Genomic DNA, 12099 nt, shown 5'->3' with positions numbered 1-12099 from the left:
TTTCTTTTCTTTTCTTTTCTTTTCTTTTCTTTTCTTTTCTTTTCTTTTCTTTCTTTCTTTCTTTCTTTCTTTCTTTCTTTCTTTCTTTCTCTCTCAGCATGCTCCAGGGGTGAGGCTGGCATGGAAGGCCCAGGGATTGAACCCCTGGTCCCTGTGCCTGCTTTCAGGTGCTTTCATCTGCTGAGCTATTTGGCTGGCCCAATTTCTTGACTAGTATAGCTACTGCCCTGGACCAGTGCCTCTGTGCTTTCTTGTAGTAGGGTGTGCTATGATGATTCTGACTCCTCATATTTCTCCTTTCCTTTTTATTTATTTATTTTATTTATTTCTCCTTTCCTATTTTTATTTATTTTATTTTTTGGTGGAACCAGGGATTGAACTCAGGCCCTTGCACTTGTCAGGGAAGTGCTTATTCCTCTGAGCCATCTCCCCGGCCCCCTCCTTTCCTCTAGAGTTTGTTCTCAATGACAAAAATCAAAACTGAGTTTTTCAGGCTTATTTCATCAAAGAGCAGGGAGCAGAGCCTACGTGGAGAAGTGCTAGGAGGGCTGAAGAAATCTGAGCTCAGCTTCTTAAGGGAGGTGAAGACATTGCTCTAAGGCAAGGAAAAGGAATATGAGTGAGAGAGTGGAGAGGTTACACTGGACGGAACAGAGACACTAGTGAGAGGATTGCTTTTGAGCTTGGCTTATGGGATGGCACCTGTCTAGTTAGCACGTAAAGAAGAGGACTGGGCTGAGCGGCGAACCTATGAGTCCACAGTTCAAGCTGGCGAAAGTCTGTTGATTTGTTGCCAGGGAAAGGGTACTCTTTGCCCTCTGAGCTGGTGTAGGGGTTGTCATATAAATAAACTAAGTGCCCAACCTCTTTTCCCACTTCCCCTATCACCTCACTTATTTTTCAGGTTACTGATTAAACCTTCTTGGACTTGACCCTCCTTGTCCCCTGGTAGCCAAGGGACAGCCTCCTTTAGTTTAGATCCTGATGGGGCACATTCCCTCACAGTGTGCTTTTTGTAAATTTCACTGCTGAATTGTGCACACTGTGGGCTGCCCCCCCTCAATATGATTTTGGGGCTCCTCACCAGGGGCCCTAACTTTGTACCTGTTTATCCATGGTCCAAATGACTATCCTTTGAAAACTACACAAGAAGGATGACAGCTGCCCTGAACTTAGAGCCAATTTCCTCATTTACACTCCAGTGTGGGCTTTAGTTATACCAGCTCCAGTTCTCAAAGGGATTGTATGAGAAAGGATTTCCATTTTATTTCTCATTTCATGAAAGAGAAAACCAAGTCTCAGTGAAGTAAGGGAATTTGTCCCAAATCACACCACTAGTATACAGTAGAGATGGGTTTGGGAAGGATTTTCTTTTCTTTTTTTTTTTTTTTTTGACTGGCTCAGACTACCTTAAGGGGAGTTCTGATAAGGCATGGGGAGCTGGGGATCAGACTGTGGTCCCCTGAGCTGGACTACGTTTGCCCCAGCAGACGCTTAAACAACTGAGCTAACCCGCAAGCCCCTAGAGATGGGTTTGGAACCTTGGCTTTTCAAGTCCCAAAATCTGGTTTCACAATTCTGTACTGTGTTTGCTTATGTAAGAGGAAGACATAGAATGATGGAAGGGTTACATCATCTCGGCCTGTGTCCACCATGTTCTCATCTTATAAATGGGTGAAGTGAGGTTCATAGAGGCAAAAGGACTTTGTTAGGAGTAACAGGAACAAAATGGGGATGAGAAGTGAGTTTCCTAATATCAAATACGAATGGATTGATCCCATGTCCCTCTTGTCTTTGAAGTCTTCTATTTTTTCGGGACAGAGTAGGTGAAAATTCAAGACCCGGGCAAAATCAGAGAACCAGTTAAATTAACCCTACAGTATACTATAAATGAGTTGCTGAGAGAAAGATCTAAAGGTACCATGAAGAGAGAGCATCACATGCACTTTGAGCATGTGGAGGACCTGAAGGAAGGAGCACAGCAGAGAGGAAAAGCACTGTCTTTGTAAATTTGCCGGGTTTCACCACGTATCATAGAATATAGCATTTACAAAATTGTCAGACTGATGTCAACTGTCTCTACTTGGTGCCCGACACACAGTAGCACGGGGCTCAGAGATAAGAAAAGAACTGTTATTTCACACAGTGCTGTAGTGAGGTATTTATAGTGTTCAAAAAGATTAATTTTTGTGTGTGTGCAGGTGAACATGGATAGTTTGTGATAGGTGAGAAGAGCAGAGGAAGTCCTTCTGTTCAGCGGTGGATCTGACAGGAAGGTTTTGGGAGGATGGAGGGACCCTACAGGCATGCAACTAGCGGGAGCGAGGAAGTAAAGTGAATTGCAGGTTCAGGGAAGATTTGGCTCAGGCCTTTGGGCAGTGGTGGTGTGGAACCTTGGCTGTAGCTGTCGTCTTATGGTTACATTGTTTGGGCTCTGAGACCCAGAACTGACTGCCCCTCCTCCAACTCCCTAACTCTCTCGGCTCCCTTGAGCATCTGCCTTATCAAGGCCTGAGAAGCATTTCACTCTGTAAGATTTCCTGGCACACTGTATCTTACTCTAATATGCACAATATACTTGAGATAAAGTCTTAGATTTTATGAATTACACTTGACGACTGAATGTCCTCATTTGTATTTCGTGCGGCTATTATCACAGACCATGACTGCAATAAACTTTTATAGTAATTCCACTGTCCACTTTGGCTCCTTGGGTAAAGTTAAAAGCTTGGGCTTTTGCTTAAGGTTTGAATGCTTATTGCCTAGCTATTCACTTTCACACATGGAGAGAAATTTGAGTAATGAGGCTTCTCCATCTGAAGCCTCATTGCCAGGCAGTATTTACTGCGTGCTCAGGTCCGTATTGGCTAGGATCAGAATGGGCAGTAGGCTTACCCCTATAAAATCACGGATCTCAAAATATTACAGCTGTGACAAACTCAGTCACTCCCAGAGGGCAACAGGGGCTTGTATTTTTGTTGTTTTGCAGAAGTTCCGTGAACACTGTTGGGCCAAACTTTCAAAATAATGGGAACAAAGACCTCATGCTAAACCCAATCCACCGTCATCTTGTACAAATCCAATTTTATTGGAACACAGCCAGTCTGTTTGTTTATGTTATCTATAGCTGCTTCATGTGCCAGCAGAAGTTGGCAGAGCTAATATGGGTTGTAAAGCCTAAAACATTTTGTAGCCTACCCTTCACAGAAAAGCTTGCTGGTACCTGAGCTACAGAACTGCGTGTTTTGAAATTTCACTCCAAGTTGGTTTTGCTTTGCACCATTGGTGAATTTTCCTCTTGTTTTCTCCTCCTTTCCAGCTTCCATTCCTCTTTCTACCTTCCTCCCCTGTGCTCCCCTTCTCTCCCCTGCTTCCTTACTCCATTTCTGCCTCCTTCTTTTCTCATCTCCCTCTCTCCTTCTTTTAGAGCTGATAGTAATTTAGGGAAGGAGAAATCTGGGGTGCCATGTTAAACTAAGGGCTTCAAAGGTGGTACGGGGTCTCGCCAGCATCTCCGCCTCACAGTGATCCTCTTGTTTCCAGCCTCCCCAGTGCTGGTATTACAGGCGTGCGCCACCACACCTGCCGTGTCTTAGTGGCTGGCTCTGTGTGCCTGGGGCAGTGCTGCACAGCCTATGATGCCAGGGACAGAAACCCAGTCCCTGCATTTGCCAGGCAGGCACTCAGACGTTTAGACCACTGAGCTATCTCCCCACTCTATCTCTTTTTAAAGGTCAGTTCTTTTATATCAAAACAGGTGGCCTATTGCCTATCCGATCTATTTTCATAAATGAAAAACCTTAACAAAATATTTCAAACATACAGCAAAGCATAAAAAATAACAGTCTAGCAAGCACTTTTATATGCACCACTCAGATTTTATAGCCCTTAACATTATTGGTTTTTATTTATTTTAAAAAATCAATCACTTTTAAAAAGAAATAACATACAACTTACTTGTTTCTTCTCCTGATTCTAGTTCTCTCCTGAAGATGAAGTGCTGTCTTGAAGTTGATAAGCATTCTTTGATTGTATATTTTTATATTTTTAATATATAGGCATATACATAAAATATATAAGAAAGCATTTCACTTTTTTTGACATAAAATTTTTGACAAAAAATTCATATAATTTGTCCTTATGTCCCTCCTGTCATTGAAGTCTTTGATCCATCTAGTACAGAGAGATTAAGTTAGGATCTTAGAATATCTATCTATCTATCTATCTATCATCTATCTATCTATCTATCTATCTATCTATCTATCTATCTATCTATATCTACTCACTCATAGATCTGTAAAGAATATATTATGTTTTAAAATTTCTGTCCCACATTTGGAACTGCAAAGACAATAGCAATGTCTTTTTATTTTATATTTTATCTTTTGGTACTGGGGATTGAACTCAGGACCTTGTGCATGCCAGGCAGGTGCTTATGTCACTGAGCTATCTCCTGGGTACCACCAACAGCCTTTTAAAGACAATCTTATGGGTAGGAAAGGTATTCCATCCTGTAACTCTAATGCAAACACTTTCACATTTTGACCTTGCTTATGATTTATGCATTCTTTTGTAGCACCCCCATCACAGTGTACACATCAGTTTGAGATTTAGTTCAGTGGTTGAGTGCCTGTCTAGCACGTGCAAAGCCCTTGATTAAATCCCCAGCACTATACACATATACTGAAGACATGTACCTTTTGATCTTTTCCCTTCTCTTAGATCAAGTTGTAATATACATATATATTAGTTTTCATCTTAATGATTTTTTTTTTGTTTTGTATTTTAGGGAAGGGTCTTAGGGTGTCCAGGGTCTCACTACTAGACTGGACTCGTAGTGATCCTCCTGTTTACAGCCTCCCAAGAGCTGAGATTACAGGCTCGCACCATCATGCCCAGTCTCAATCCCTGTCTCAGCATGTCATGGGGGCGGGGCCAGCACAACAGGCCAGGGGATTGAACCCCCAGGCCCTGAGCCTGCTTGCAGGTGCTTTAATCTGCTGAGCTATTTGGCTGGCCCGATATCCAACTTTTAGATATCCCTTTAAAAACCACTGATGTGCAGAAAGCTACAACTGTGGTGGCCTTTGGGCAGCATGATGACTTTTCATTGTATGACATTTCTACTTTTCAGTGTATGGATTTTTGTGCTACTTTTCACTCATAGAAGTCATTTTATTTCACTTTTTATTATTTTAAAGATTTTTTCTATCTATCCATCTATTTATTTTGTACAGGGTCTCACTATGCAGCTTGAACTTGTAGTGATCCTCCTGTCTCAGGCTCCTCAGCTCTGGGATTACAGGCGTACACCACCATACCTGGTTTCGGAAGCTGGTATTCTAAACCTGGGGTTCTGGGGCCAGCATGGTATGTGGTACTAGGGATAGAACCTGGGTCCTTGTGCTTGCTGGGCAGGCACTTAGACTGCTGAGCTATCTCCCCAGCCCAGTTATTTTATTTTTAAAGTTCTATTTGAAAAGCCAAGTTTATTTCTTTGTTAAAAAGTTTTATAATCTACAGAAAATATTCCATAAAAGATCTCCATAATTTTCAATGTTCTGAGCATCCACACATATGCATTGATATTAATACAGCAACAGAATCCTACTACTGTACAGTCATTAAAATGGCTAAAACCCCAAATGCTGACAACACTCAATGCTGGCGAGGATGTAGAGATAAAAGAACTCTTACTCATTGTCTATGAGAATGAAACATTGGAGGCGATTTTCAGAGACAGTTTAGAAGTTTCTTTAAAAACTTACTTTTATTGTGAAATTTTGCAATAAATCTTCTTGGTATTTTTTAAAAATGCATTGGGAAGCCTTTTGAAAAACTGTAAAATTACTGGAAATGCAGGGCAGGGAAACTGTAGTGAAGTAAGAAAAAAATTGGGGCAACTGAGAGAATTAAAGACTAATATCAGAGCCCCCCAGGCTAAAGTGGTTTGCTGGGCTGCAGTCAGCTACATGAACTTAGCTGAGGTGTTCCCGGGCATTCCTGCTGACTTTTGGGGTTCAAAGGGCAGAATTTATATCTGAAGTTAGTAATGAATCATGGGATCGAAGAATTTATCTTAAGACTTTCTAATTTACCAGGGAAGTTTTCTTAGAATATTTTTATCTGTATTAGATGGAAATAAAACAACATAAAACATGATTTTATTACTGCAACACTACCAAGAAATCTTTATAGACTTTATAGCATCATCTTGAGGTCGATTATCACTTATTTGTGATTAATGACAGCAAGGCAACTATTAGGGAAGCATTACAGTCGTTGTTGTGAAACACTACCCTGGAAACTAAGCCACCTGAGCATATTTTTAAGGCAGTAGCAGCCTTGGAATATTTTTCTAGCTAATTTATGCTTATTAGCTAATCAACCAGAAGTGTGTGTGTGTGCATTTAATAGTATTGTGCTATAATTAATGAGCTGGGTCCCTTTAACTTAGTTAACTTTGTGTGACTGTGGAGGCGTGGGTGGGAAGGCACTGGCCGGGATTATGAATATTCACATGATTTCAATTGGTCCCGTGCACAGAATTAGGAAGAAGTGGCCATGGAGCAACACTCGCAAACAGCAGGAGCTCTTTCCTTTTCTTGGGAGCAGGGAGGGAGTGTTTCCTTGACCGCAGGTCCTTCCCACTTTTAGTCACAAGACTCAGAAGTCCTGGGAGCCAAGACATCCTGCTCTAAAGATGACGCTAAGAAATGGAGAGCCTAAATGTTGTGTCCAAGGTCACTGAGGCAATCCCTAAAAGTCAGGTCCTCTCGTCATCAGCCCTGGTGGGGGTGGGGGTGTCTCCTTCTATGGCACCATCATCTTTCTGTCAGCTCTGCCTATCTTTCTTTCCTGGGAATGCTGATGCTATTATGTCTCCTGGGGTTAGAGAATCTGTGGAAGTCTGGGAGGACTGGAGCTGGGGCATGGGGTTCTCAGAAGGCCCATCTAGGGTGGAGGCCAATTCACTATCTAGAATGCAACCACCAATACACAAGCAAGGAGCTGACATAGAACCAAATAGCAGGGGTAGGAAATTCTACTGGGAAGAATGTCCATTTTATGTTTCTGTAACAGAATACCTATGACTGGGTAATTTATAAAGAACAGAGATTTATTTCTTACAGTTTTTGAAAGTGGGAAGGCCAAGGGTGCAGCACTGGTGTTTGGCGAGGGATTTCTTGTTGTGTCATTCAGCAGTGAAGGGCATCACGTGGTGAGAGGGAAACTGCAAACTTGGATCTCTCTGCCTCTTCTTAGAAAGCCAAATATGCCATTGGGTGGGCCATAGCCTCATGATTTTATGTAATCCTATGCCTCCCAAAGGCCCCATCTGTAAAGATCATCAATATTTGGATTGAGTATTAAATTTCTAACACAAATTTGAGGGACACATTTCAACTATAGCAGAGGGACAGGAGTGTGTAGTGGGGAATGTGAGTTACTGGAGGGCTCTGAGGAGCCGCAGTGGGGTGGGGGTAGGAAGAATGTGAGAACAGAGGCGAGATTCAACGTCTTAAATCCAACCTAGTCAGCTCATTTCCCAGGGCTCAAACGGCACCATTTGCATGTGCTGAAATATATTAGATTTTGTAGAACAAAAAGCCCACGAATTCCATATAGGAGAAGTCTAGTTTCACCTGCACCTGAAGACTTGAAAAGATTCGTCATGATGATCATCCATTAATACTTACCACCCTTTGGGCTGGCGAGATAGCTCCGTGGTCTAAAGCGCCTACTTAAGCAAGCTTAGGCAGGTACAGGAGACTGTGGTTTGATCCTGGCACCACACGCCGCCCTAGACCTGCCCTCAAGGCGAGCTGAGGCGGCCCACAACAAAATAAAGCAAAACAAACAAACAAAAATCCCAAAATAAACAAAAACTTACCACCCTTCCTGGTAATGCACAATTTTGAAAAGGAGATGAACATTTATGATGGGTGCCCTCTGCTGTTGTATTTACGCAACTGCACCATCTGCTTCGTGCAAGGTTCGTTATGAGGCAGACTAAATGAGATGATGAAAGAACCGCATCAAGAACCCAGTAAATTCAGGAGTGGAAAAGGAATAATTCTTCTGAAAATTACGTGAGATGATCTCGATAAAAACTCATAGGTGCCAAGACTGTCACATAAAAGGTGCTTGGTGTTCTGGCTGTGTTTGAGCCAACGTGAGTCAGGGAGATAAAGTCATAATCTTGCTAAAAGCTTTTTTTCTGTTTTGGTGGAGATTGGGTTTCCCACTCGTGGATTCCCCGGTGCTCAGATGTGTGTGTTGGAGTAAATCTGATAAACGTGTGTGCACTGCGCCGTACATGCTGGGTCAGAGCCAAGAGCACTCGTCCACAGGTGAATCGAGGGGAAACTCATGGTGCTAGTAGCCGCTCCTTGGCAAAAGAGTTTCATACTTAAAAAGTTTGTGAAGCATTGTGCGCCGTGTTTCTTTTCTAGGGATTCACAGTACCTGTGTTTATTAAAGGTTCTGAGCAGTCGTGTGGCAAATAAAACTGCCTTGACTTCATTTAGTCCAGCATCTCACAGACCTTGGAAACAGGAAGAAAGACTTTGAGGAGATGAGAATGATCTGGGGATGGGGAGAATGGGAGGAAGGGATGGAAGAGGCAGTAAAAAGGATCACAAGGTGATATATATTTGTACCAATTAACCACCATGAATGTATTTATTGTGTATCATAAACCTATGAATGTAAAGAGAAGGACTACTGGATCCTTCCTCTCCTGGAATATAGATTATCATCTTGAATAGAGATTGCTTGGAAACCCAGGAAAAGAGCATGTGACCAGATCCTTTGACCAGCTCTTTTTGCTTCTAATTCTGCCTCTCCTCTCCTTCCAGGCAGACATCTTCTCTGGGGCCATATTCATCAACATGGCCCTGGGCCTGGATATATACTTGGCCATCTTCGTTTTACTGGCAATCACTGCTCTTTACACAATCACAGGTAAGTGAGCCAGCAGCCCAAGTCCAGCTCAGGGTTAGGTGTTGGTAAAGGATAAAAGGAAGCAGAGTACATGTTTTCTCTTTCAATGGAGAAGAGCTACACCTAGGAAAGTTTGAGAGCAGGTGTTTACTTGGTCTCTATTACAGGTTATATGCCTAAACTCTGAATGCTCCAGTATTGGCTGGAGTAGTCAGGTACCTTCTCAGAGAATTGTAGGCAGAGCTTGGCTCTGTGGGTCGTGGAAATAGCATGGCTCAGCTAGGAGAATCGGAGGCGTGCTGGGTGTGAAGATAAGTGAGAGCAGGGAATATAAATATGAAGGGGGATGGGATGGGGCTGAGGAAGGTGGTCAAGCAGATACTTTGGCTATAGGAGGATGGCCCCTGGGGAGTAGTGCGGGAGTGTGTAGGGCAGGAAGCTTGATCATCTGCGTGAGGAGCAAGGGCCTTGGGAACCTGACAGAGGGATTAGATTTGATGTGATAGCAAGCGGGAGCCAGCGTAGGGAGGGAGAAAGAGAGTGACACATAGAAGTAATTTTTAGCGGGACTTAAAATGTGGCCAGATAAGCTGGTGCATGAATAGAACTGAGGGCTCCTTTGCGGAAGTCTTGCTTGGCCTAGTTTGAGACGGCAATGGATGAGCAGTGGAATGTGGTCCTCCACTGAGCGCCTCATCCTTGAGGATAAGAAGATACTTAGATGGGTTATGGGACGGTGAGCAACAAAGGGGTCCTCTGACATGTGCCAAGGTGCTACTGTTCTCAGGCACCTCCACAGCCAGTTTTGCTTTGCTTTGCCTGCATTTGGAAGATGCCCGCTCTTAGCAATGGAAGAGCCATCTCTTTTGTGCTGTCTAATTAATGGCTTGAAAAGTCACACCAGGTTCTTCCCACTTAGGTGTAGAGAAACACTCTCCCAAGGACTTGCAAACATTTTTGTGAGAAGTGGAGGGGACCTGCTGAGCAGTAGCAGATTACTTAAGAAGGATAAGGGGTGGAGGGAAGGAAAGGCAGTGGGTGACCAGGAGGTGGGAGTGGTTTTCAGAAGATGTGAAACATTGAGGGCAGCACATGGGAAAGGTGAGCAGACAGGCCACTTGCCACCGGAGGTCAGACTTGTCCTCTTTCTGCCTGCCTGCACAGGGGGCCTGGCAGCTGTGATATACACGGACACTCTGCAGACGGCGATCATGCTTGTGGGCTCTCTTATCCTGACTGGTTTTGGTAAGTGGGGCTAGGGCAGACCGAGGAGGTGGGGCAGATGTTCAGGGCCCCAGGAAGAGAGAGCAAGTCTAGCCTTGCTGTGTGCTGTTACCCAGGCTGTGAATTTAGGCCTGCTCTACTCTCTCGAGGGCAGTGATCCAGCCCCAGTGGGCCACCACTGTGCATGGCAAGGGGCAGCTTCCTCACCCTTGCAAGACTTAGGGTGGCGCTGGCTCAAACAACTCCTGGACTCCCTGAGGGTCTCTCTCTATCCTGGATGGTTGGTTCCAAATGTGGGTCTGTGATTCTGGGGCATTCTCTCTTGCAGAGAAACTGGGCACAAAAGCTAACCATACTCAAATGTTGTATTTTGAGTTTGAGACTACATCTTTTCTATGTTTGATGTTAAATGTCCAGTTTTTGTAAGTGGTTGATAGTAGGTGATAATTTTCATCTCAATGCCGTTATTTGATAAAATTTAAAGATAGGTCACTCAGTTTTTGGACCTCTGCCTCTTTCTTGAAATATTTCCTGTCAAGGAAATTCTAAAGAAAGGAAAGGCAGTGGGTGACCCTAGGTCTCAGGATGCTTGGTGTGAGAGAATATAAAGTTCATTTTATTTTTTGGTGCCCAAGGCCCTCCCTGTCCTGCAAAGACTCTCATCTACTCTGCTGTTTAGTTTTCCGAGAACTTTCATTTGTTTTTTGTTTTTTGTTTCCAGTAAGCCCTGGGGCAAAGCAGGGGCTGGAATAATTTATTCAAGGACATACAATTGAGAGGTGACAGGGTTCCAGATTCCTCACTTCTTCTTCTTGGTCATCACATTATGCAGCTAGGAGCAGGAGTGATAGGTCTGTGTCCAGGCTCCTGGTAGCCACGTTGTATATCTCTAGGCCTCTCTTCTGAATTATAAGGACTGTGGCTAACGAGGGGGTAAAGTAAAAAGTAGAGCCTTGTCATGTGGTCCAAAGCCAAGGTTTTCATTCGAATAATTAAAATATTTACCCTTTTGTGAAGGACTTCATGGTTGGAGCATGTTCATAGGTTACTGCTTTCGATTCTGACAGAACCCTTCAAGGAGGTTGGACGGGGTTAAAATCCCATTCTGTGAATAGGAAAGCGGAGGCTCACAGTAGGAATGTAACTTGTCCAAGACCACACAGCAAAAGTTTTCTTTCTCCTCTCAGTTTTTCAGGAACCACAGGAAAAAAACAAAACAAAACAACACAAAACAAAAAAATATAAAGAGTTGATAGAATAGAATGATTGTTTTTATACCATTGTTTTGCAGCTTTCCATGAAGTGGGAGGGTATGAAGCCTTCATGGAAAAGTACATGAAAGCGATTCCAACCATGATTTCTGATGGAAATATCACTATCAAGGAAGAATGCTACACCCCGAGGGCCGACTCCTTCCACATCTTCCGAGATCCCATCACGGGAGACATCCCATGGCCTGGTCTTGTCTTTGGGATGAGCATTCTTACCCTGTGGTACTGGTGCACAGACCAGGTAACCAAGCTGTATATAAGGTGGGCGGGGCCTTCTCTATGGCATTACAGGGGCTCCTGCCAGTATATGGCCTGGGTGGCTGGGAAAGTTGGGGTGGGGTCACATGATCTGTGGGTCGCTGAGTTGTGGGAGTCCCAGGTCGAGGACTGGGGAAGCGTGGGTAACAGGAGGTGTCACAGACCTCTAACCTGTCCCTCTCCCTTACTGGGCTTCCCATGGCAGGTCATTGTGCAGCGCTGCCTCTCAGCCAAGAATATGTCTCATGTGAAGGCTGGCTGCGTCTTGTGTGGATATTTTAAGATACTGCCCATGTTCCTCATAGTGATGACGGGAATGATTAGCCGTATCCTGTACACAGGTAATTCCTTCAGCTGCCCTCATGGAACTCTCTCCTCTCTCTCTCCTCTCTCCTCTCTC

General features: G+C 43.8%; 1 protein-coding gene across 1 annotated transcript in view; it reads left to right on the top strand.

Annotated features, from left to right (window-relative positions):
- The window catches only part of Slc5a1 (solute carrier family 5 member 1), an 80779-nt gene that overhangs the window by 43902 nt on the left and 24778 nt on the right, over positions 1–12099 (top strand). Inside the window, exons 6-9 of the mRNA XM_004645498.2 lie at positions 8862–8967; positions 10111–10191; positions 11462–11682; positions 11905–12040. Of these exons, the coding sequence (XP_004645555.1) occupies positions 8862–8967; positions 10111–10191; positions 11462–11682; positions 11905–12040 (544 nt within the window). The remainder of the gene's footprint in view (positions 1–8861; positions 8968–10110; positions 10192–11461; positions 11683–11904; positions 12041–12099) is intronic.

Source organism: Octodon degus, unplaced genomic scaffold (assembly GCF_000260255.1).
Source record: "Octodon degus isolate 3935 unplaced genomic scaffold, OctDeg1.0 scaffold00230, whole genome shotgun sequence".
NCBI classification, from domain to species: Eukaryota; Metazoa; Chordata; class Mammalia; order Rodentia; family Octodontidae; genus Octodon; species Octodon degus.
This window is presented reverse-complemented; position numbering and strand designations above follow the sequence as displayed.